The 26,868-nt window shown below is 44.7% G+C and overlaps 1 protein-coding gene and 1 pseudogene across 4 annotated transcripts in view; both read left to right on the top strand.

Moving 5' to 3' along the window:
- The window catches only part of CILK1 (ciliogenesis associated kinase 1), a 46,947-nt gene extending 22,623 nt beyond the window's left edge, over positions 1-24,324 (top strand). For 2 of the 4 annotated variants that reach the window (XM_056565727.1, XM_056565728.1), the window contains exons 7-14: positions 800-971; positions 1,603-1,770; positions 3,500-3,814; positions 5,185-5,378; positions 11,030-11,172; positions 11,588-11,698; positions 18,392-18,493; positions 23,200-24,324. In XM_056565727.1, the coding sequence (XP_056421702.1) occupies positions 800-971; positions 1,603-1,770; positions 3,500-3,814; positions 5,185-5,378; positions 11,030-11,172; positions 11,588-11,698; positions 18,392-18,493; positions 23,200-23,357 (1,363 nt within the window). In that variant the 3' untranslated portion in view covers positions 23,358-24,324. Of the gene's footprint in view, positions 1-799; positions 972-1,602; positions 1,771-3,499; positions 3,815-5,184; positions 5,379-11,029; positions 11,173-11,587; positions 11,699-18,391; positions 18,494-23,199 lie in introns of those variants that run through there. The other 2 variants (XM_056565729.1, XR_008891215.1) reach the window with 2 other exon arrangements.
- LOC130363300 (U2 spliceosomal RNA) lies at positions 13,580-13,750 on the top strand (annotated as a pseudogene).
- Positions 24,325-26,868: the final 2,544 nt, after the last annotated feature.

Raw genomic sequence — 26,868 nt, 5'->3', positions numbered from 1 at the left:
GGCATTAAAATCCAAATAAACTATAGTAATGGTAATTTACTGTTTGTGTAATGACTTACTATATCTCAGGGCTGAGAGGGTAATGTTTCTCCTTAGTAATTTAGTATGTCCTGCGGGATAATACAGTGAAACCTTCCAGGAAGACCAGCCTTTTAAGTAGTCCCCCCTCAATTGTAGTCCATGAAAGCTGCTCTTCTAGAAGACTCCCTGCCCCAAACACAACCAAAACTACTTTGTTCAGTGAGCAGCTGAAAGCAAAAGGAGGAGCATCTCCAAGTGTTGGAGAAGAGGACGCAGGTTCTCGGAGACTGGGTGGGTGCAGCCTTAATCATGCTACACAGGAGAGAGAAGTCATCCTAGGGAAGAACTGTGCTGGGGGCTAGGGATCAAATGGGGAAGCTTTGACAGGAATGAGATGGGGAGCCAAACTGTGGACTATGGATGAAATGGAAAGCCATGCTAAGATTGTGTCAGATTGCATGCCATGCCAGGGCCCGGGAATAAGTGAAGTTATACTGAAGATCAGAAATGTTAGAGGGGAGTCATGCTGAGGATCAGGAGTGGAAGCTTGAGCCATGCTGGGGACCAGAAATAACACCATTTTGAGCTTTTTATTATTTGTGTGCTATACGTGTTTGCTGACTCCATTAGACATGTTACCCTGCATGCTGTATACTGTTTTTGTTTTTTTCCTTTTGAGAGGACTCCACAATTAAACATGATTTTTCTAAAAATTTGGGTAGGAGGCCGTAATAAGTCTCACTGTTTTAACCTAGGTTGTTTTTTTTTTTCCCCACAGGTACAGGGCACCAGAGGTTTTACTTAGATCAACAAGCTATAGTTCCCCCATTGACATCTGGGCTGTTGGCTGCATCATGGCTGAAATTTACACTCTAAGGCCTCTTTTTCCAGGCTCCAGTGAAATAGACACCATTTTCAAGATTTGCCAGGTTTTAGGGACCCCAAAGAAGGTACATCTGATACATTATCCTGAGTATTGCAGCACTGTTGCACTATATATCCATATTCTGTCTTTGTGGCATTTTGGTTTTGAATTAAATTCTAGATATCACTTGCTGTATTCCTGTTTACATTTACTAGTTTGTAACTATTACAGTATTTGGAACATTTCATATGAGGTATAGGCACTTTAACCAACATTCGTTAACATGGCACATGTTTGTATATTGATAGAAAGAATCCTGTTGTAAGTGATTATGAATCTCCAAACAGTGATCCTTGTTGCAGTATAGATTAAATGAAGTAATATTTAATAGAACAAATGGTGCATAGCATTGCTCACCAGTCTTTGGTCATCAATTAGATCGTATGGACACTGCTCATAATGTAGTCCATTGCTTCTGCAACAAGCTGTGATGTGGAATGTGCGTGCAGAGGGCTTACTTCCTGGACGCCAGCTCCTCCAAATGTAGCTTCCTGGATTGGGCTGCTTCTGGGTGCAATGTTTCTTCTGCACGCTGTTGTATTTTTATTTTTATTTAATTTTTATATATATAATATAATATATTTTTAAATTTTTTTTTTGTGCAGTTCTCAGCAATTCTAATAATATTTTGCTTTATTTTTCTTGTCTTTCTCCAGAATGATTGGCCTGAAGGTTACCAGCTTGCTAGTGCAATGAATTTTCGCTGGCCACAGTGTGTGCCAATTAATCTAAAAACCTTAGTGCCCAATGCAAGTAGTGATGGAATTCAGATCATGCGAGATATGCTACAGTGGGACCCCAAAAAGAGACCAACAGCAAGCAAGGTATATGCTATGGAAATTAAATAAAGGGGTGTCCTGGGGACTTGGATTTATTTTTTATTTTTTTTTATTTGTAGAAGATAAACATAAAAAATGCTCCCCCTGCCAGGACCAAGAGCAATCAGTACATTGTAATAAGAATGAGTAGAGAACAACAAGGGAACAATAAGCTAAACAATGTTTAGCTTATGTTGTAGTTTTTTTTTTTTTTTTTTTAAACTGTATCTTTTGTGACTTAGGGTGCATTCACACCACGTTTTTGCAATACAGTTCCCGTATCAGGTTTTTGATGAAAAACGGATTCCTCAAAACCTGACTAAACTGTATCAAAACGTGTGTACAAATTTCAACCCGTATACAGTTAAAAACCGTGCACGGTTTGAAAAATTATGTCCGGTTGCATCTGTTTTGTAAGAAAAAAACGTATACGTTTTTAACTTTTCACTCCATTTTTGAATAAAGTTTCACTTGTTTGATTGAAATTCGAAGAAAAAAAAATGTGCAAAGTCAAAAACCGTATGGTGAAAACCGGATGGAACCGTATACACATACGGTTCTGTACGGTTCCCATTGACTCCCATGTTAAAAAAAAAAAAAAAAAAAAAAAAAAACTTACATGGTTGAATACAGTTTTTCACCCGGACCAAAAACCGTGGTAGACTGACAAAACCGTACAGGATGCCAAACTGACACAACCTGATGCATCTTTTGGCATACGGTTTTCAATGGAGAGTCAATGCATAGAGTTTTCAATACGGTTCCGTGCGGTTTTCACATTGAAAATGTATACGGGAACTGTATTGCAAAAACGTGGTGTAAATGCACCCTAACTCCTGCTCCCAACTGACTGACAGATGCAATTGTATCCTTTTTATACAACACTTTGAGAAATAAATGTAGCACAATCTCTCTCTTAGGCTGCTTTCACACTATAAAAATACCTCTGTTCTAAACGTCCGTCATGAAAATCGGCCATTAAACGTCCGTTAGAAAATCCCATTCTAGTCTATGGGATTTTTCTAATAGCCGTTTTAACCCGTTATCGCCTGTTAATAATAACGGCCGTTATTTGGTGATGGGCTATAGTAACAGGAGAAATAGTGCATGCACTATTTCTTCCGTTCATTCGCTCGTCACAAAATAATGGCCGTTATTTACGGGCGATAACTGGTTAAAGCGGTTGTTAGAAAAATCCCATAGACTATAATGGGATTTTTTAATGGCCGATTTTCAAGATTTTTATGACTGACGTTTAGAACGGAGATATTTTTATAGTGTGAAAGCAGCCTTATTCTGAAGGTTTGCTATTTAATCTGTTAATGCTGGACATCCTGCCTCTTTTTTATTTAGGCACAATCAGGTTCTATTATCCTAAGAAACTCTGGACTGCCTTTATTCTCATTGTTATGCTTTCAGAAGGTTGCTTCTAAAGGATGTATTTAGAGATGAGCGAACTTACAGTAAATTCGATTCTTCACGAACTTCTCCTGCATAAATTAGTTCAGCTTTCAGGTGCTCCCGTGGGCTGGAAAAGGTGGATACAGTCCTAGGAGAGAGTCTCCTAGGACTGTGTCCACCTTTTCCAGCCCACGGGAGCATCTGAAAGCTGAACTAATTTATGCAGGAAAAGTCATCAACTGCCGAGCCGAGAAGTTCTTGACGATTCAAATTTACTGTAAGTTCGCTCATCTCTAGATGTATTATTTGACCTAAATACCACTATTTGTTTCAGGCTCTCAGACATCCTTATTTTCATGTGGGTCAAGCTCTTGGTACACCTCAAAGAATTCAAGAGTTAACAAAACCAGTGAAAGACTTTCAAGAAAAGCAACTTCCATTGCACATCAAACCTGTTCCTCCATCTCAGCCACCACCCAAACATCAATCCCGACTTTCATCACGAGCCCTCCAGCAAAGCCAGTCAAATGGGCAACCTTTCAAACTGAGTACATCTATAGCAGATGCTGTGAATAACTCCATTGATGGAGAAGGAGGGCCCATAAAGAACTCTATTCTGCCAGAACTAAGCAGCAGGGCTGCTCCTCTTGTGAGTAGATGCTGCAATGTATACCTGTATTGTATGTTATACCTGTATTGTTATAGTTTTCATTTCTTATTTTCAAACCCCCCCACCCCTTCCCAAACCACTTATACCAGTGCTATGTAGGAGCTATGGATGCCTGGTGTACAATCAGTCAGTTTTGCGCGTGAGTTTTTTTTTGTTTTGTTTTTTAATCTCTCTCCCAATGAATTTCTGACCATCCCCTAAGGTGTTTGTTCCACTCCCGCAACGTGTCCAATCTTGTCCACTCCCGCTAACAGGAATGTAAAGACACTAGGGTGCAATGCTCTACACAAACCCCCAAGTGTATAGCAGTTTACAGACAAGGGTGCAATGCTCCATTCATACCCTCCCCCACATTTATAGGAATGTACAGACACTATAGTATAATGTTCTGCACATACTTCTGTGTACAGGAATGCAGGTGGACATTTACACAGTATAATGATCATAGGAAGTGACTGGAAATGATAATGAAAGTATATGTGAAGCCATTCTATAAATCAGCTGGACTGGTTAGACAGATGGCAACCTTCAGTCACCTGCGACCCATGTATGTGTAAACTGGCTGAGGTGACGACAGGTCCTCCAGGGCAGGTTCCAGAATAGCGGAGCGAACCACCTACAGTCGGCAGGGGTAGGATAGAGCAGCACAAGAGGCTCGGCATTCACATTGCACCAAACATGATGCCAACTGAGCTCAGATGGGACTCTGGAAGGGAGGGTGGAACCTAAGTTATAGAGGCCGGTTCTGCAGTGCGCAGGATTTGCGGCACCTGCAGGTATAGCACCTGACTGCCTGCAACAGCCTCACGATTGCCTGCAAGTTTTGCATTGGGTCCAACGGGTTTCTAATCCCGATGCAGTGCTCTAATCAGTAATACAATATGCCTTAGATAAATCACTTTTAAAAAACTTTCTTGCTATATGCAAATTACTCTCAATGTGTCCACTGGCCATTTCACCTGCAATTAAGGATCTTGTGATGTTGACAACAATGCCTCCATCTAGGCCTGCTGCTTTATCCATTGTGCCCTGCAAAGAGATGGCAATCAAGGCTCAATGGTAGGGATTGCTTGCTGAAGAAATGCCCAGCCAACACCTACTGTAATCTGTATTTAGCAATGGATAAGATATACTGATGACACACATGAATATCTTCACAAATGTCTTTCTAGCCCTTATATAACAGTTTAGGTAGAAAAAAAAATCTATCAAGTAACAGGGCTAGATGGTTAAAACACTCGCCTAGCATAGCTTTCGTACTGTCGAGGTTTGGGGGGGGGGCTTTAAGCTGCATGTGCTTTACGGGTATTAAGTGATCGTGTTGTATGTGTTTATGTTTACAATATCAGAAGTTTGCCTCTAACTTGGAGAATACTACTCTGAACCTGAACACAAAGAACAGAAGACGATGGGGATACATAACAAAAATGGTCAAGAGCTCAGATGAGTGGGATGATTTTCAAGACCTTGATATTGGCTCTTCGAATAGTAGAACGGAAGTAAAGAATGAAAAACCTAGACCAACTGGTGATGGCTCTTCTAGGTAAATTGAGATTTTATTTGCTTCCTCGTTAAAGAGCTACTGTCAAAATGGCCTTTGTCATTGTTCATGGTACAGATCCAACTTGGCAGCTTTTTGTATATACTGACAGCTCATGTGAACATGAGCGATAGATGATGTGAAATGAAGATCCCTGTGGCGCAAAAAAAATTTCAATCTCCAGTCTATAGCCACGCTTACTTTTACAAATTATACTCATTTATGCCTAAATGAAAGGGCACTAAACATAGAAAATACCCCAAAAAATATCCAGGGAATTTTTAATGTTCTACTTTCTTTGATAATGTTTCTCATATTAGATTTAAAATCTTACATGAAGAAAACTGTTGTGTCAAAGAGGACCAATCTCTTTCTTTCTTTTTCTCTTTCTCTCTTTCTCTCTTTCTCTCTTTCTTTCTTTCTCTTCTCTCTCTCTCTCTCTCTCTCTCTCTCTCTCTCTTTTTCTCTCTCTTTTTCTCTCTCTCTCTCTCTCTTTTTTTCTCTCTCTTTTTCTCTCTCTCTCTCTCTCTTTTTTTCTCTCTCTCTCTCTCTTTTTCTTTCTCTTTTTCTCTCTCTCTCTCTCTCTCTCTCTCTTTTTTTCTCTCTCTCTCTCTTTTTCTCTCTCTCTCTCTCTCTCTCTCTCTTTTTCTCTCTCTCTCTCTCTCTCTCTCTCTCTCTCTCTCTCTTTTTCTTTCTCTTTTTCTCTCTCTCTTTTTCTTTCTCTTTCTTTCTCTCTCTCTCTCCCTCTTCTTCTTCTTCCTCTTCCCCCCCCCTAGGGTTTTCTCCTCTAGTTCCTCTCCGGAATCCGGAGCTCGGGACAGGCCCTCTCCTCATAGGTCTCGCTCCTCTTCCCTGGCCCCCCGAAAACGCCCCTGTTCTAAGGGCCGCTCTCCTGGTCGCCATCCTAGGTCTCCAGGTCTGCGTACCGGGTCCGTTTCGTCTTCATCTAAAGCTGCCCCCTCCAGCTCCCACTCTCCTGGGTAGTCAGGTTCTGCCTCTGATCCAGAGGACCCAGCCAGCACGTCCGACACCTTTCATCTAGAGGACCTTGGGACTTCGGACCCAGCTCCAGAAGTTTCCTTTCATCACTCCTGTCGCTCTCTTAAGGTTTTCAGCTCTCATGCTGAATTTTACACCTTACTGGGAACGGCATGGAAGCATCCAGATAAATTTTTTCAAGGAACTAAGAAGGTTCAGGCACAGTTTCCCTTTGCCCAGGACCTCATTGTGAAATGGACATCTCCACTGACTGTGGATCCTCCGGTTTCCCATCTGTCAAAAGCGACTACTCTACCCTTGGTGGATGCAGCATCCTTTAAGGACCCGGCGGACAAGACGATGGAAAATCTGGCCAAATTTGCCTTTGGAACAGCGGCTTCCTGCCTTTGTTTCTGCTTGGTTGTTCCAAAGCCCTTTCTATCTGGGCCAGGGCATTTTGTCCGTGGCCCCTTCTAAAGATTTGCACTTCAACTCTCCAATGCTGGCTTCTATGCAGTCTGCCCGTCGTACAGCTTTTGCCAAAGGTAATCTAATGGCGCTTCGTCGCTCCATGTGACTCAAGGCCTGGGACACCGATTCCGCTTTCAAGAAATCTTTCACTGAGCTTCGTTTTGCTGGATCCCGACTTTTCGGGAAACACCTGGATGAGATTAACTCAGAGGCTACTGGAGGTAAGAGCTCCTTATTACCGCAGAATAAGTCTCTGTACTGATTCCCACAGGAAGTTAACCTCCTTTCGGTCCTTTGGCTTGGGCGACCAGACCAGTGCCCTCAAGGCCTGTCCCTCCTGGAAATCGGATAACTGTTCCGGCCGTTTTGCGGCCAAGTTGGGCACCCGTAAGCTTCCCTCCACCTGAAGGGACGCCCCCATCCGAATGTTCTTCTCGGTGGGAGGTCGTTTGTCCCTTTTCCGGGATGTTTGGTCTGCCCGCGTTCCGGATTTTTGGGTCCGAGATATCGTTTCCAACTGCTATGTGATAGAGTTTGCTTCCTTTCCAAGAGATTGCTTTTTTTGATCCCGCCCTTCTCATTCCCCTTCCTTGGTGGCTGCTTTTCGGGTCGCACTTTGGACCCTTCTCACTCAGGGAGTGATTGTCCCAGTTCCTCCCAATGAGTGTTTTTCCGGTTTCTATTCAAACCTGTTTTTGTCCCCAAGAAAGGGGGTTCTATCCACCCGATCCCGGATCTGAAGCTCCTCAACCGTCGCCTACTCCTATGTCATTTCCGTATGGAGTCTCTCCATTCTGTAGTGGCATCTATGGATCAGAGAGGAGTTTCTTTCCTCGGTGGATATCCGAGACGCCTACCTTCGCATCCCCATTTTTCCAGCACATCAGCACTTTCTCCGCTTCACAGTTTCGGAGAACCATTTTCAGTATGGGCCCTTCCATTTGGCCTGGCCACGGCCCAAAGGGTCTTCATCAAGGTCCTGGCGGCAGTGAACTCCATCCTGCGAGCCCGGGTTGTGTCCGTGATCCCCTACCTGGATGACCTCCTGGTCAAGGCTCCACCCGGGGCCCAGAATCAAGAGAGTCTCGGTCTCACTCTTCAAACCTTGTCCCGTTACAGCTGGGTGGTCAATCAAGTCCAATCTGACTCTCGCCCAGTCAGTGATCTTCCTGGGACTCCAGTTCGACACTGCGACTGAATTTGGCTTCTACCGGACAAGCGCCCTGCTCTGTCATCTGGAGTTCGTATTCTCCAGCGTCCTGTTCCAGTTTCTATTCGGTTCTGCATGGAAGTCCTTGGTCAGGTGGTGGCGGCCATGGAAGCCGTTCACTTTGCCCAGTTTCATTGTCGGCTTCTTCAACTTTCTCCTGTTTCGGTGGGACAAGTCTCCGCTATCCTCTATCGCAGGATCATTCATCCTCCCAGGACTCGCCAGTCCCTTCTGTGGTGGCTTCGGTACCCTCTTTTTCGACAGGGCCGATCCTTTCTGCCCCTCCACTGGCAGGTCATCAGAACTGATGCCAGTCTCAGTGGTATGGGGAGACATTTTTTGTGTTCAGACGGTCCAAGGCCGTTTGTCCTCCCGGGACGCTCTCCTCCCCATCAACATCCTGGAATTTTGGGCAATTTACTTTTTTGACTTCTCCAGGACCGTCTTGTTCATGTCCAATCAGACAACTCCTCTGGTGTGGCATATTTCAATCGCCAGAGCGGCACTTACAGCCCTGCAGCGATGGCCAAGGTCTCCAGGATCCTTCTCCGGGTGGAACTCAGAGTTCCCTCCATCTCGGCGATTCACATCCTGGGAATGGAAATTTGGGAGTTGGACTTCCTCAGTCGCTCCTCCGCTGACCCCGGCAAGTGGTCTCTTCATCCAGAGGTGTTTCCGGAGACCTGCAACCTCTGGGGGACTCCAGAGGGGGACCTCTATGTGACGAAATGAGTAACTTTCTGGTTGTGGCGGGATGCACACAACCTAGCCTTAGATGCCCTAGTGATCTCCTGGTCATACTTCGCCCTTCCCCCCCCCCCCCCACTTCCTCTACTTCCCAGGATCCTTAGAAACCTGAAAGCAGAGGGCATCTGTGCCATTCTCGTGGCCGGACTGGCCCAAGCGAGTGTGGTTCGACTAGTGGTCGACGTGCCACTGCGCCTCCCAATTCGCCCGGTCTGCTCTCTCAGGGTCACCTTTGCCACCCCAATTTACCGTCTCTGCATTTGACGGTGTGGCGGTTTAGACCCAGGTTCTGAGGGCAGGGGGTTCTCTCCCCAAGTGATCCGCACGATGATCAAGGCGTGCAAACCTTCCTCTGCAAAGATTTATCACTGTACTTGGCAGTCCTACTTTCGAAGGTGTGAATCTCATTCCTTCTCTCCAGTTGTGTTCTCCCTCCCACGACTTCTTTCCTTTTTACAGTCTGGGCTGGAACAATGCTTGGCTTTCAGTTCCTTTTAGGGGTCAGGTGTCGGCTCTCTTCATTCTCTTTCAGCGTCCCCTGGCATCCAATCCTCACATCCGGACTTTTCTGCAGGGTGTTGCTCATGCGGCTCTGCCTTGCAGATTCCCTAATCCCCCTTGGGATCTGAATTTGGTTCTCAATGCCTTGCAGGGTACTCTCTTCGAACCTCTCCGGGACGTTTCTCTTTGTATCCTTCCCTGGAAGGTGGCCTTCTTCATTGCGGTCACTTACATTAGGGAGTTTCGGAGCTGACGGTTCTCTCCTGCCATTCTTCCTTCCTGGTTTTACACCAGGACAAAGTTGTTTTCCGTCCGGTCCCGTCCTTTTTGCCTAAGGTGGTCTCCGCCTTTCACCTAAATGAGAATATCGTCCTTTTGTCCAGCTCCATCCCATCCCAGGGAACATTTGCTTTATAGTCTTGCTGTGGTACAGGCCCTTTTGGTTTACCTTTCGGTCACTTCTTCCGTTCGCCAGTGTGACTCTTTCTTTGTGCTCATGGAGGGTCGTCCCAAGGGACTTCCTGCTTATAAGACGACCATTTCATGGTGGATCCATCCTGCCATCTCCAGAAGCTTACCGCTGCAAAGGGAAGACTCCTCCTTTTCACTCGTTCCGTCCGGGCCTCCTGGGCTCTCCGCAACAGGGCTTTGGCCTTGCAAATCTGTAAGGTGGCCACCTGGTCGCTTACACAAGTTTTACAAAATGTTACCAGGTGCATACTCTTGCATCCACTGATGCTGGTTTGGGTCGTAAGGTGTTGCAGGCGGCTGTGGTCCAGCCTTCCACTTGAGGGACTGCTTTGATACGTCCCACGGTCTCTGTGTCCCCCAATGGAGCCTAACGAGAAAAGTAGATTTTTATGCTTACCGTAAAATCTTTCTTGGAGGATCCATAGGGGGACACAGCACCCACCCATTTGTTCTGGTGTCCTTGGTTCGGTTGCCTGTCCAAGGGTTGGTTCGCTTAATTTTTGTCTGTGGTTGCTGTCTTTTCTTTACCTGCCGGTCCTCTCCTACTGCTTTTGGGACTAAACTGATTAGCTCAGTGCCTGTGGGCAGGTGTATCCTGATAGGAGGGGCCGACTTCTTTTGTTGCCTAGTGTCAGCCTCCTAGTGGCAGCAGCATATACCTATGGTCTGTGCCCCCCCCCCCAAATGGTTCCGCTGAGAAAGAGATTTTACGGTAAGCATAAAAATCTACTTTTAAACAAATTCCCTGGAAAAATGAGGGTGCGTGTTATATACCGGTGCATGGTATACCTTGATAAATATGGTAAATGATCTATACAGAAAACATTGCAAGCTCAATTAGAATTTTGTTATTTATGTCTAGATGCATTATTCCTGTGAGTTTAACAATTTTTTTTGTAAGCAATCTTTGACTGATCAGACCCTTAGGGTCTATTCACACAACAGAATTTCCACTTGCGGAATTCCGTGTCAAATTAAAGCCAAAAGACTTCTATGTGATTCCGCACTACCATTCACACTTCTGAATTTCTGCAAGCGGAAATTCAGAAGTGTGAATGGGAGTGCAGAATCCCATAGAAGTCTATGGCTTTAATTTGAGGCAGGATTCCGCAAGCGGAAATTCTGCCGTGTGATTAGACCCTTGGAGGCCTATTGATGCTGGTTAGAAGTATTGTAATATGCATCCACACCCAGACTTTGTAATCATTCCCTTTTTTTGTAATGAACATTGAATTTCTGATCTTCCTTTTTATCACTCGATCTGCTTTTTCTAAAGCAGCTTTGAGAGTATTTTAGATTTGAAGGAAGACAGTGGTACTGCTAGACCTGTGCGCTCCTCGTTCTCTCGCCAAGACACTGCGGCATCCAGGAGAACATCAGCAAAGCAACATTACCTGAAACACGCCAGGTATTTGCCCGGTCAGTACAACTATTACTTCTTTCAGAAAGCAAACACGCATGGATGGTTATTTAACCATAAGGGTCTCCTCACACTGGCGCATTTTCTGCAGCGTGTTTGCTGCCCAAAAAATCTGCAATAGTGGCAGATTTGCCTCTAAACCGTTGACGTCAGTGGTAGCAAAATCTGCTGCAGATTTTTGACAGCAAATGTGCTGCGAAAAATTCAAGGAAATCCGCACGTGTGAACAGACCCCAATACAGTTATGAACACTTTTCTCATAACCTTTTTGGAGAGTCTAGCCTGAATCCTCAAATAACCACAATTAATGTAATTTTCAATCTTTTCTGAGCACTTGTCAGTGTTTGCACCACATTACATCCACCACATTGATAACATTCTTGTCATGATTTTCCTTTTTTTTTTCTTTTTAAGGAATATCTATTAAAAACAGTGCTGGAATTAACCCTCATAAAGATGGAATGAATTCCTTTAACCAATTGCCACATATTGGTATGCCAATGAAACCTGTTTCTGTGCCAGCAGGTAAAACCTACTGTTGTATTAACCTTTACCATACACTGAACTGTACTGTGCCCAGGGTTTTACTTGCTCTTTTTGTTGTGTTACTGTGAAAGGGGATGAACTGTATGCTTTGAACTGTATAATGTCAAGGGGTTGCACAAGATTGTAAACTTGTAGTTACTTGGGGAGAGATTTATCAAAGCCAGTGCAAAGGAGAATTTGCCCATAGCAACCTATCAGCTTGCTTTTTAAATTTTTTGAAAAGGTCTGAAAAATAAAAGAAGCAATCTGGTTGCAATGGGCAACTTGTCAAGTTTTCCTCACCGCAGGTTTTGATAAATCTCCCTCTTTATTCCTGAAACCATGCAACTACACATGTCCTGGGGTATAGCTAGCATTTCAACTCTGCTCGAATAATGGGACTGTGTAAAGTTGCGGTTTTGTTTAGAAAAGACATGAGGGAAGATTTATCAAAACCTGTGCAAAGAAAAAGTTAACTAGTTGCCCATAGCAACCGATCAGATTGCTTTAATTTTTAAAGAGGCCTCTGAAAAATAAAAGCAGTTTGATTTGTATTGGGTGCACATAGTTCCCACATAATTAAAGAAGCTAAGCATATTACACTAGAAGTTGGCATGTTTTTTTTTTTTATTTACTTTAAAGCGTACCTGTCAGATCCCACAAAAAAAGTTACTCCGTACATAATACTGACCATGTATACCTAATTTTTATGCCTCTGTCACCTATATTTCTTATAAAACACCTCTTTTCATGATCTCAGTTATAGAAATCCTCTTGGGAAGGGGGCGTGTCCCTCCTTTGTGGTGATGGCAGTTGATTGGTTCATCTGCTCATGCAGGCTTGTTCATGACTCATGGACAAGCCTGATGCTGCTGCTGGACTTGTTAGTGTCCCAGTAGGTATGAGGGCCCCTAGTGGTGGGATTTTCAGGGGCTGTTTTCTAAAATATTCAAAAAGTTTTCAGCAGCCACATTACAAAAGGTATTTCATTTTCATCAGTAACAACATATAAAAGTTTTTGGATCTGACAGTGCCCATTTAAAATGCTTATTGTTTGGATCCATCTGTGAGCAATGTTTCTATTGTAGAAATCCTTTTTTATTTAAAAAAAAAAAAAATTGCAAGTATGGCAGACACTTTTTTGACAGAAAAGGTGAAACGGCACGGATTTTACATTTTCTGACATTTTCCTGCATTCAGCCTGTAAGAGTCCATGCACTGTATGTTAACTCTTAGGGAGGACTATGGAGTACAGTGCATTATAACTGAAAGGACTTCTAAGTGTTTCAGAGTGAGCTCATTGTATTCACTAGCATTCTGTCACAGCAGAGATAAGTTAGTTTCTTGGTCGCTCTTCATTGGGGGACACCTATACTGATGGGTATATTATCTTGCCACTAGGAGGTGCTGACACTAGGAAAAAAGTCAACTCCTCCCTGGCAGGATATACCCACCCACTGGAAGTGAGGTAGTCAGTTTTAGCTAGTGTCAGTAGGAGGCAAGACACAGGTCTGGCGCTACCTGTTCCCCCCCCCCCCCCCATATTAAAGGGCACGGGGCATAAAAGAATGCACCGTTAACCCCTTCCCGACAACGGCCAGCACCTGCCACATTTCCCCTCACAGGTGCCGGCAGGCATGTTGCTGGACGGGGACTCGGTACATATCTACGTCCGTTGACCCCCCCCCCCCCCCCCAATTACAATAGTAAAGTGGGGTTCTATTCCCTCCCCGGCTGTTCGCTCCCAGTAGGTGGAAAGCAAAATAAAATTAATCTCTACTGCTGGTCTTTAAGACCATTTAGTGGTGGTTGGCATGCCCTCTTGTGGTCTATAATTGTGCCTTCTTTTCCATGCACCCTTGTGACCTCTGGGAACACAAAATTGCAGCCTTAGCCTGTGCAATATCTGTTCTTATCAGTTTAATATCTGATACGTCCCCTATCCGAGTACCATATAGTAAATGGATTTTTCAGTACGTGGGCCGATTTGGAAGCTTACTTCCGTCTCCAAAGCATTGGTATGGTGGTATCTTCGGGTACAGTACACCAAAAGTATCTCCTGGGCTTTCTCTTGAGTCAGTGGAGGTATGCCTCTGGCATTCCTGCTTTTGCCTGGGTTCTTACTCTGTCGGAGACATACGTGACTCGCTGTGGCGGGTCATGCCAGTGATTTCATGATTCCTTGGAAGGTTCCGGGGTTACAGTCAGGGCTGTTTCTCCTCTACCACCGGTTGTCATGACATATTTGCCGTGTACATACATTATTCCCTCCTCCACATACTGCCACATCCGCGGCTTCTGTCCCGGATCCCCACGTCCCGTGCGAGGTCTCCGTGGAAGTGTCCCTGCATGGCCATGGATTGCACCTGCTCTCATTGGGCCAGACAGAAGTCTCACCTGTCGCTCATCTCACAACTGCCGAGGCTGAATTTCGGTGCCCCACTACTAGTGTGCGGTGACCGCTGGAGTGCACTGTTGTCTACATGGACCCATACCAGTAAGCAAGACAGTGGTCTGCACGGTTTTCTCTGCCGCCTGTCATTTCTCCAAGGGCGGAAGTATCTGCAGCTGAAGTTCCGGTTCAACACTGCTAGTGCACGGTGTCCGGTGGAGTGATCTGGCGTGTCTTGCTGGCCGAAGGGGATACAATTCACGGCTACTAAGCCTCCCCTGATCTCCCAGGGTGACAGGGATTCTATTCATGGCTTCACTGCCTTTCCACATGAGTCAAGGGGCCCAGTTATTGCTATCTGACTGTGTCCCCCTTATTACCTGCACCCGGAGGGGCACTCATTACGCCAGACCGTTGTCTGCACAGTTTCTGCTGTGGGCGGCCTCGTGCATAGCTGTGGTGTGAGGACTCTGTCGGAGGGTTCCTGCAGGCACAAGGGTCTGCTGACAGTCAGACAGTCTTAGTCTGCATGGTCTCCTACACCACCGTGTCACCCATAAATTTGACCGCACTCCTGTGCCCCAGTGTCTGTGGGAGGTGTTCCTGTGTGCTCAGGAATCCTCTACCTGTCAGCTGGATGGCTGTCTCCGTAGTTTACTGCTACGCCAGGTCAAATACTGTACACTTCCCACTGTGCGATGGAAGTTCAGGTAACCTTCTGCCTAGGTGTAGTTCCGAGTGGGTCTCCATGTTGCTCTGTGAGCCCTCTGCAATGCACCACATGCTGGTTCGGGGGGTTTCCTAATTTATCAGGTCCCTCTCCACATGCCTTCCGCTCTCATGGCTTAAGGCTGGTAGCCCACTTTTAGTGTGTGGTTCTTGATGCGGGACCTGGTGTGGCCGTGGTCCCTATGCTTCCGTGGTCGCAGTCTGATGACTCCTTCCATGTGAAGTTCCACAATGTGTGCCTATGGGTTCATGGGACCTCTTCTGTGTCTGCATGGTTCTTGCCCCACATGCATCCCTCATCTCTTGTGTCTGCGACAGCAGTCCTGGTGGGTAGCACCATTAGGAGCTAAGGGGGGTGGGGGGAGTGCATCTCCTGCAGGTTCTATGGCTTTTCATGGCTACAGCTGCACTCTCTGTTCCCCTTTTTCTAAGAGTGCCACGTTGGTCTGCTGGGGGCATGGTTGTGACACACCATTGGGTGCCTTCAAATCTGCCGGACTTTGGCATGTCTGCGGTTTCCTTCGCGTGTGCAGTTTGGTTCCCCTCTACTATCATGAGGTAAACATGTCCCGAAGTATGCTAGGTCCTCTGCACAGGTAGAGTCCTCCCTTCTGCTCGGTGTGGTGTTCCTCAGGCCTTCCTGTGGTCTTGTTCTGAAGTCCTGCGACGGTTAAGCGCCTCTGTTCTGGCAGGGGGCCTGTTGAGGTGACAGGTAGTTCAGGCCCCCCTCTGCCTCCCAGGTATTTTCATGTTTCCTGTGCAGAGTGGCTCAGGCATCTGCTCTGTTGCCTTAGACACATCTAGGATGGCTGTTGGCACCTATCTGGTCCAGGGTTTCACCCTGTTGGGGTGTTCCTCTCAACGCTATTGGTTGCTGTGTGTGTGCTTCTTACTCGCATTTGTAGCCATGTCTTGGTTTCCTTGCCCAGCACCGGTTTCCAGGATTCTGATATCCCATATATCTCTGTATGTTGTCGTAGGGTTCCTGGGGGGGTCTACATCCACCCAGTATTTTGTCCCGTTGCAATAGGGCGGCATTTCCCTGCTGTGATGGTGCCTGGCGCACTTGTCAATCCCCCTTCCACAGGGGGTACTGGGATCAAGGAGCTGGCGTGGTTGGTGCCTGGGATTTTTCTCCCGACCACCCCTTCTTTTTCCCCTCCGCTAGGGGGACTATTTTGCTGAGCGTTATCTTCTGCTTATATGGAGCCATCTCTCTCTATTATTTTTTATTTTATTAGTTTTGGTGATCTACTGCTGCTCCTGCTGCCTTGGCATTCTCCTCTGTTGGAGGAGTTTACGCATTCATGTATGGCTCAGCGAATTCCAGTCTAGCCACTGTCTGTTGTTGGATCCTGCCATTGCTCTCCTCATCCCTTGGCATAATCTCCCTGGGATTTACCCTTCCCATGATGGTGTAGGTTGTGCGACACTGACACCACAGTCTTCTAGAGTGACCTCCCTGTGCCCCATACCTGGGAGTCTCTGCTGGGTTCCCTTTTTTGTTTTTTCCCTCTGTTCCCATCCTGTTGGGATGTTGCTTCTGAGTGCTCTGGTGTTCTCTGACTGCTGGGATCTAGCTCTGGTTAGTCTCCTTGGCTTGGACGCTATCCTAGACTGCTGTGGACTGCTTTTTTTATTTATTTATTTTTGGATTGGCCCTCCTGGTTCTTTGGACCTTTCTTATGGTTGAGGTCTTGGGCAGAGGTGGTGATCCTGCCCGGACTTCTCTGTAATTCCATTGTGGGTGGTCTTTCTGTAACGGACTTCTTCTGGTCTCGGCACAGAAGAGCGTGTCGCAGCCATTGGGTTTCCTTTCCCCTGCAGGTGTAAGTCTTCCAGGAGACGTAGAAACCTCCAATTTCCCATGTTGGCCACCCTGGTGTTCTGGGATGCTCCTTTTTAGGGTCTTCATCTCCTTCTTCACAGTTTATACTTCTGTGTACGTCTTCCTTGTGACTCGGGAACCTCCAGTTCCCATGTCTGTCTCCTTCGGCGTCCTTGTACTCCCGGGATGGGGGCGGGGGGGGCGTTTAGGTCATCGGGATTGCACCAGCCGAGCTAATTTAGCCTTCTGGGTGCTCACTGCGAGCCCCTGGGACAGGGGTTTCGGATCATTGCTCTTATGCACCAGACCTCTCTAGAGCCATTTTCCGTCTTTTTTTTTTTTTCCAGTGGTTTTCTGGCCTCCACCTTCAGTGCTCGCCTTCTGCTCATGCGTACGCTGCTCTTCCTGGTGCTTTTTTCCACCATGTTCTCTTAGATCGGTCAACTCTGGACGGGTTCCCTTGTTGTGCCCTTTTTCCATTTTTATTTCCCAGCCGAGCTAGCCCCCTGTCTGGTTCTGTGTTCCTTGGGGTTTATTTCCTACCTCCTTCTGGGATTGTTCTTGCCTGGCTGGCTTCCTATTCTACCTTTTTCTCGTCTCTATGTGGACCGTAGGTTTAGTCTCTGCATAAGACTGTTCCTTTCCTTGGCGTCCTAGTCCATCTCCATTGACGTGGAATCTTCCGGGAGCTCAGTTTCTGGGCTTCGGTTATCTCTGGCCTAGGGTCTTGTCCGCAGGCCTTACGGTCGAGTGGGTTCAGTCTCTGTTTCCCTTTCTCTAGTGGTTGTTATTCCCACCCTAGGGGACTGCTTTGGTACATGCCATAGGTATAGGTGTCCCCCAATGAAGAGCGACCAAGAAAAGATTTTATTTATTTATTTTTTTTAAATATACTCACCGTAAAATCTTTCTCGTAGCCTTCATTTGGGGACACTGCACCCATCCATATCTTCCTTTTTTGTCTGGATGATGTTTTCTGGGTCTCTTTCCGTGATTTTTTTTACAGGGTCCTTTTGGTTTTCTGTCTTTGATGGCTTCTCCTACTGCTTTGTGACAAAACTGACTACCTCACTTCCAGTGGGCGGGTATATCCTGCCAGGGAGGAGCCGTACTTTTTTTTTTCCTAGTGTCAGTGCCTCCTAGTGGAAAGAGCATATGCCCATCAGTATAGGTGTCCCTCAATGAAGGCTACAAGAAAGAGATTTTACGGTGGGTACAAAAAAATATCCTTATTGTTTTACCTATCCAGTCATAACAGCAGTTTTATGGTAGCTAAGCATAATGACAGATTCCCGTTAAGGCCATGTTTATGTGGCCAAAAATGTGTGGAGTGTCTGCGGAAAATAAGGACTGGTATTCTGCACAATTACTTGTTTCACCGGCACAAGCAACAGGTTCAATGTTTTTGCAGATGCTGGAATCAGGATTTCTGAAACATCCATGTGCACAGTGCAGTAGAACTCCATTGAAATTAATGAATCTGCTGCAGCGGAATTTCCGAGCTGAGTATTCCCGTAAAATTCCACCCAGAAACTCTGCCTTGTGAATATAGCCTTACTTTGGCAAAGATAGTTGTGGAACGCATCTGATATTTAATAAAACAGAGAAACTATTGCCCACATGGTCCTTTGATACATAACAGAAGTGCAGTTATCTGTATAGCACTATATCCACACTTTGAATGGTTTGTTGTAATTGATTAGACATTGCATTCTCTTACATATTCTATTTTTTTTTTTTAAAGGACCCACCGGAGGTACTAGTTACATTCCAACTTTTTGGAAACAGGAATTTAATTCTGTTGGGCCAAAGACTCGATTGGCACCTCTTACAGACCCCTCTTCAAGTAAGTTGTTTAACCATTTAACAAGGTTTCTCATCTTTTAAAGGGAATCTGTCAGCAGGGTAGCCAATACTATCATTGTGGTATTTTTTTTTTTTTATTCGTTTTATTGAAAAGTAAATAACTTTAGACCACAGGCCCATTAAAGTGAACACGAAGCATATCTACAGTACATAGAAAAGGGTCATGAGACCATACATCAAAATACAGAATGCAAGCGACAGGATACTCCAGGTTACATCACATGGTATACATCGAAGTCATAAAACACTACCCAACTGAGGTAGGTAAACTGAAAACAAAATAGAAGAAGAAGGCGAACATTCGCCAAAATTAGCAATCGTATACCATCCCGCGAGGAGCAACAATACTATCACTAGTTAGTGGTACCATCAAATAACCCATAATAAATAACCCCGAAAGGCAACCCACGCATCCAAGGAAGAGAAAAAGAATCGACAAACGTACACAGAAAGAGAAACAAAGGTTAGTAGAGACAACAGACAGCAAGCATAGCATCAATGTATCTTACATTGTCCCAGAGGAGGTCACAGAGTACGAGCATTGAGTCAAGGGAGAGGAACACCAACCACCCCACACAGAATAAAATTTACCCGGGCACTTCCTATTTTTGTACACTGTGTGAGAAAGGCAGTGTAGCATTTACCATAGCCTTCCATTGAGTCAGGGTAGGAGAGCCGGGGTCCATCCATTTAAGAGCAATAGCCTTCCTGGCCAAGAACAAAGTTTCCCGCAAAAACGTACGTACGTGATGTGTCCATATCTCTTCATCTAAGATACCAAAAAGGCAGATCAAAGGATCAAGAGATAGGGAAGGTTGAGCCAGAGTAGCTAAAAAAGTGAGCACTGCATGCCAGAAAGCTGCGATATAGGGGCAGGCCCATATCAAATGCCAAAAGTCTGCCCTGGCAGCGCTACAGCGATGACAAGCATCGGAGTCTGAACGACCCATTCTATGGAGCCTTAAAGGAGTGATATAACTATAGTGTATAATGTTCAATTGGATCAATTTATTATTCGCTGCCGGGGACACTAACATGTGGGAGGAAAAAATGTCCTCCCATTCATCCTTAGTCAAATTAGGGATATGGGATTCCCAATGCCGGACCGCCGGTACTGGAGTGCGGGAGTTCTTGGCCTGAATAAGGTGCGTGTACAGGATGGACACCAGCCCCCTGGGACCCTGGGACTTCAGAACCCCAATGAGGGGAAACGCTGATATCAATGGGCTCCCCATTGGGAACTGGGCATTCAGGGCGTGTCGGAGCTGGAGGTATTTAAAAAAACTGTTTCTGGGAAGAGCATGACTGGATTGCAACTGATCAAATGAACAGAGCACATTGTCACGATAAACATGCCCCAAAGTAAGCACCCCCGCGTTCTGCCAGAAGACTGGGTCCAGAGCATCGCTCACTTGAGGAAGTTGAGGATTATGCCATAGAGGGGTATCCTCAGCGATGTCAGTATATCCATATATTCCCTTAACAGCCCGCCATATCTTTATGGCCAACTTATGAAGTTGGAGGTAAGCTCCACCTCCAAGGACAGGGCTATCTAGCAGCATCCTAAGGGTCATTATCGGGACAGACCTAGCTAAGGACTGTTCGGAATCCAGCACCACATCCCCAGAGATCCAGTGCCTGATATACCGAAGTTGACCGGCCAAATAATATAAATAAAAATCAGGGAGTGACATTCCCGCCGCCAACTTGGGGCGTTGTAACGTGGCTAGCCGAATTTTAGGTCTATTGGGCCCCAAATAAATGGTGAAAGAAGGGAGTGAAGAGAATCAAAGAAGTGTCTAGGTACAGGCACTGAGGCATGCTCCAGCGCATAAAGGCACTTAGGTAAGACAATGAGTTTAATAAGATTGATACGGCCAGCAACCGATAATGGGAGCGTGGCCCACACCCGGAACTTCGCTTTAACATAAGGAAGTAGAGTGAGTATGTTGGCGGACAGGTCAAGCAAAGGATCTCTGTGAATGTGAACCCCCAAATACTTAAATGAGGAAACCACCGGGAGGCCATTCATTACCGGGGGCCAATCCCTAGACAGAAGCGGCATCACTGCAGACTTAGTCCAGTTGATGAGTAGACCAGAGAAATACCCAAAACGGTCCATGAGTGCCATGACGTAAGGAAGCATCAATGTAGGGTCAGAGAGGAATAACACCATATCATCGGCATAGAGGCCTATCATTGTGGTATTAGTTAATAGCGTAAGTGACACTGTTCGCTAATCTTTTATGTTTTTTGGTTCACTGCCCTCTAGCTACTGTAACACCTGCTTATAAATAGTCATAAGCATACCCTGCAGAAAAGTAGTTAAAATGAGATTGAAAATCCAGCACTTGAGAAGTATCCTCTCCAGCATGGCGGCGTGTGGATTGTTAATGCAAAATGCAGGATTTCTGCTGTGTCACTGTAGGGGTGAGCTCTCTGAAGCAGGTCTTGTTACAGGAACGACCGGTGTAGCGGTGGACTTAGAGGCTAGTTACCGCCCCCATTGCACCAAAGAACCTCAATTGCGTGTTACTGTTAACACCTTTCTGACCCCTGAACTTAGATTTGTGGCTTACATTTTCTCCTCCTCACCTTCTAAGACTAATAACTTTTTATTTATCCACTGACAAAGTTATACTAGGCCTTATTTTTTGTGAGACAAGTTTAACTCTTCACTGCCACCCTTTATTTTACCATAAAGCCAAAAAATACATATTTGTTTTATTCTATGTCATGGCAGGAATTTAGGACAGATATATTTCTCACAGAGTGCTAGTTGGCCCGGAAGCTGATCCTACAGAAGTGGTGGCAGGAGCCAGCTGTCATACACAGCCGGGCTTCCCCTGCAACTGGCAGGAGTGTAGCTGGACTCCATTATTAGGAGTTAACCCTGTAGATGCAGTGGTCAGTATTAAATTAAAAAGCATGAATGCTAGAAACCCTCATTAAAAATGAAATTGTCCCTTTAAAAAATATAAATACATTTTGGAACTTTTTAATAAAAATTAAAAAACTTGCTTTTTTTGAAATCCTCTAACATCCTAAAAAAGTATATTACAGTATGTTATGAAAAAAAATCTAATAATTTAAACCTCTACACAAAGTGAGACAGGCGTAGTTGTTGTGCCAAAGTATAAAAAAAAAAAAAAAAAAACTATTTACATATGATATTGACATAATGTATAAGGCTTACATGCCATTAAGAGTATGAAATGGAAGGTGTTTTATAAAGTTTGCACAACGTCTATCAGGCATTTATGGCATAAATGTGGATATACCGCAGACATCACAAATGACAATACCCTTTTATACCTGAACAAAAGTTGCTGTTTTCTTTTCTTTTTCTTACCCCCAAATAAAGTTCATAAGGGTTTCAATAGATTATATGTCCAGAATATAGTTTGTAAAAAAAAAAAACATGCCCTCATAGGGCTATGTGAATAGAGAAAAGTCTGTTGGAAAGCTGAAGATGAAGAAACACAAAAACAATTACCATGTTTAGAAGCCAAAACATTTATTGTATCCTTTGGGGAACTGTCAGCCAAACCCAGGCAGGCCTGCCATCAGGAATTTTGGGGCCCCCTACACAGCTAAAGGACAGCCCCCCCCCCCCCCCCCCGCGCGCGCGGTTGCCCGCCCTGACTCCGCCTACTCCGCCCCTCTCAGAGAGGCCTACAACTCATAGGTCCCTCTGGACCACAGGGGCCCAGGCCAGGCCTACCACTATGGAGGACTCTATTACCAGAGTCAGAGAGGCCTTCAACTCATAGGTCCCTCTGGTAATATAGTCCCCCATAGTGGTAGACCTGGCATGGGCCCCTCTCAGGGAGGCACAACCCCCTCCAACCAAACCCCCCCCCCCCCCTGCAGGTCACTTACCCCCCACTGCAGGTCGCAAGCACACTGCCTTTTTCAATTGCCGGGTCCCAGGTGGCAGTGGCGATCTCAGAGTCCCCACAGCAGACAGGCGGCAGCAGAGTGGCTTCCCTCTGCTCCGCCACTGCGCAACTGAAGAGGAATTCGCCGCCGGTATCAATGCGCAGCGGGGCCGTGCGCAAAGTAGTTCCTTCCGCCGGCCCTGGAGGACTGGAGGAGTCTAAAGAAAAAAAGAAAAGAGGGCCGGCGGGCCCCCCTGCAGCTCCGGGCCCCGTACAAGGGTATGGGTTGTACCCCCCTAATTGCGGCCCTGAACCCAGGTGATATGTGCCACCAGAGGTCTCTGGCAATATCCTATCTCTCCCCATCAGAAATGTGCATGCTATGCAGAATACTTGGCAGGAACATCACAGAAAAGATCATTCTTGGTTTAATAAGTAATTTTTCAGAGTTCATGATCTACAAACCTTGAACAGTTTTCTCATGTTGAACTGGCTGCATGCTGAGCTTTATAAAGCTCCAGACATTCATGACTAATAGTTTGTATTATGTTTCATTGGTAGTGCATACTGAATAAGAATGTATAGATCCGTTCCTGTTCTCAGTGTCATTGATTTGCTTTTCCTGTGTAATAGATACAAGCTAGGTCGCAGCTTACAAACTTGTTGTTTGTTTCCAGATCCTAATAAAATGAACACATTCTCCTTTGTTAAGAGACTAATTTTGTGGTAAAAATTATGTATATATTTTACGTCATACAAACACTGATTTTCATAGCTTCTGATTTTCTTAATCTTTTAATTTTAGAGTTTGGATCCATAAAGTCTTATGGACCTTATCTGGGACAGTCTACCATCAACTCTCCATTGAAAAGTTCTCCTACATTGTCTCCCAGGCCACCACCTGCTCTACAGCCAATTCATGCGAGAACAGACTGGATGTCAAAATATGGCGGGCGCAGATAACAAAGCATAGCACTTTATTTGGCATGTATTATGTCAACCTCTATGGCCTACAACTTTGTGTACTATTTTAGGAAATACTCGAGAATAGACAAAAGTACCTGCTCAATGATACGGAGAGCCATATCTTGGTGTAAATACTGACAACCCTCTTATAACCTACTCTTTATTTTAAGCCGTTTCTACTATCTTCTAAGCTCCTCCAGCTTCCAGGCATCACTAGATGATAAATTCAAATGCTTTTTATGTAGAGGTGAGAAGGGTGTGTACCTTTTTACCATGCATGTCTGACTGTTTTCTCCAACATCAGATAATATGGGGCAGTTGGTAACTACTGAAGATGGTAGAAAGCTGCTGATTATAATCTAATTTATACAGCCATAACATTTTAAGATCCTACATGTTTAGAAGAATATTTAGTGTTTAACACTTAAAGGTTTCTTTAAACACACTTCTTGTTTCAGGGCATATATTTTTACTGTTTATGTATTGTTTTTCACAGCAGATACTAAGAGAGAATTTCTAAAACTATGCCAGGTAAAACTTAGTATTTAAGAAATTGCTTCTTTTACCTCTTAAGAAGTTCTTGTCACATTTGCTTTCATTTTACTCATCCACGACTGCTTATGCACTGTCAGTCACCCATTCCAGCAATTTCTATGCAAGACTGTAGCCGAAAGAATACATTTTTCATCACAGGCAGTCAGTTCTGAAGCACGGAGCATCATTTAGGGAATGCAGATATGGTGGCTTTGTTTAGTAGGACTTTGAATGATACTGTAGATGGTTTTTATTCTCTGTAATTCAGACGTATGACAAAGCTGGTAAGTTTACATTAAAGGACAGGAAATTGGTAGCCAGCTGCAAGATATTTACCTATATGTTAAATATATACATCTGTATGTACATGGACAGTCATGGCCGTAAATGTTGGCACCCCTGAAATTTTTCTAGGAAATGAAGTATCTCTAGCATAAAAGGATTGCAGTAATACATGTTTTGCTATACACATGTTTATTCCCTTTTGTATTGTATTGTGTATTGGAACTAAACCAAAAAAGGAGTGGAAAAAAAGCAAATTGGATATAATGTCACACCAAACTCCAAAAATGGGCTGGACAAAATTATTGGCACCCTTTCAAAATTGTGGAAAAATAAGATTGCTTCAAGCATGTGATGCTCCTTTAACCCCTTAAGGACATAGCGTTTTTGCACGTTCGTTTTTTCCTCCTTACATTTTAAAAATCATAACCCTTTCAATTTTGCACCTAAAAATCCATATGATGGCTTATTTTTTTGCGCCACCAATTCTACTTTGTAATGACATCAGTCATTTAACCCAAAAATCTATGACTAAGCGGAAAAACAAATCATTGTGTGACAAAATGGAAGAAAAACGCCATTTTGTAACTTTTTTGGATTTCAGGCTTGGTGCAATCAATCGACGATCGGACGTGCAGGAGGAAGTTAAGGCACCCTCCTGCTGCGTCCTAGCTGATCGGGACATCTCGATTTTACCGCGATGGTCCCGATCAGCCCGACTGAGCAGCCGGGAAGCTTTCACTTTAGACCCGGCGATCAACTTTGTTTGCCGCGTCTAAAGAGTTAATGCCAGACACCTGCCAGAATGACAATGTCCGGCATTAGCCACGGGTCCTGGCTGCTGATAGCAGCCGGGACCGTGCGGCTATGATGCGAGCTCAGCTCCTGAGCTCGCTTCATAACCCTCCCGTGCCGCAGCGCCGTATAAACCCGGCGTTTGCGGCAAGGGGTTAAACTCACCTGGGGCAAGTAACAGGTGAGGGCAATATAAAAATCACACCTGAAAGCAGATAAAAAGGAGAGAAGTTTACTTAGTCTTTGCATTGTGTATCTGTGTGTGCCACACTAAGCATGGACAACAGAAAGAGGGGAAGAGAACTGTCTGAGGACTTGAGAACCAAAATTGTGGAAAAATATCAACAATCTCAAGGTTACAAGTCCATCTCCAGAGATCTAGATTTGCCTTTGTCCACAGTGTGCAACATTATCAAGAAGTTTGCAACCCATGGCACTGTAGCTAATCTCCCTGGATGTGGACAGAAGAGCAAAATGTATGAAAAGGTGTCTATGCAGGATAGTATGGATGGTGGAAAGCAGCCCCAAACAAGTTCCAAAGATATTTAAGCTGTCCTGCAGGCTCAGGGAGCATCAGTGTCAGCGCAAACTATCCGTCAACATTCAAATGAAATGAAACACTACGGCAGGAGACCCAGGAGGTCCCTACTGCTTACACAGACATAAAAAAAGCAAGACTACATTTTGCCAAAATGAACTTGAGTAAGCCAAAATCCTTCTAAGAAAACGTCTTGTGGACAGATGTGACCAAGCTAGAGATTTTTGGTAAAGCACATCATTCTATTGTTTACCGAAAACGGAATGAGGCCTACAAAGAAAAAAAACACAGTACCTACAGTGAAATATGGTGGAGGTTCAATTATGTTTTGGGGTTGTTTTGCTGCCTCTGGCACTGGGTGTCTTGAATGTGTGCATGGTATCATGAAATCTGAGGATTACCAATGGATTTTGGGTCTCACTGTACAGCCCAGTGTCAGAAAGCTGGGTTTGCGTCGGAGATCTTGGGTCTTCCTGCTGGACAATGCCCCCAAACATATGTCAAAAAGCACCCATAAATGCATAGTAACAAAGCGCTGGAGAGTTCTGAAGTGGCCAACAATGAGTCCAGATCTAAATCCCATTGAACACCTGTGCAGAGATCTTAAAATTGTTGTTGGGAAAAGGCGCCTTCCAATAAGAGACCTGGAGCAGTTTGCAAAGGAAGAGTGGTCCAATATTCCGTCTGAGAGGTGTAAGAAGCTGCTTATTGGTTATAGGAAGCGACTGATTTCAGTTATTTTTTCCAAAGGGTGTGCAACCAAATATTAAGTTAAGGGTGCCAATAATTTTGTCCAGCCCATTTTTGGAGTTTGTCCAATTTGCTTTTTTTCCTCCCTTTTTTGGTTTAGTTCCAATACACACAAAGGGAACATACATGTGTATAGCAAAACATGTGTTACTGCAATCCTTTTCTGTGAGGAATACTGCATTTTCTAGAAAGATTTCAGGGGTGCCAACATTTACAGCCATGACCGAGTAACTAATTTCAGATGTGCCATCTAATACAGTAAAGCATTAGCTTTTACTGTGTGGTTTTGTATATTTTTGTAGGATTGAAGACTTTAAACCCTTTTTTGTATGAGCTATATAAATAACTTAATTGGTGAATATTCTTAATTTAAATTTTATGTTTTGTCTGTTTTTTATGTTTTTTTTGCCTTTCCTCCTGGCAGAGCTTTTCTTACTCTACTCCCTGGTGGCTCTGAAAGTGCATCACCCAAATACCCTTAGAAGTGTTTGCTCAGATTTATGCCTGTTTACCCTTTACTTTCTTAATCAGTCCCTTGCTGCCTGCTGGTGATTTGTTGGACATCTTGGAGGGAGAGATCTTCAATGGCATTTAGTTTTGTGGAATTAT

This window comes from Hyla sarda, chromosome 3 (assembly GCF_029499605.1).
Source record: "Hyla sarda isolate aHylSar1 chromosome 3, aHylSar1.hap1, whole genome shotgun sequence".
Lineage (NCBI taxonomy): Eukaryota > Metazoa > Chordata > Amphibia > Anura > Hylidae > Hyla > Hyla sarda.
The sequence above is the reverse complement of the archived record's forward strand: the minus strand, read 5'-3'. Positions and strand labels throughout refer to the sequence as shown.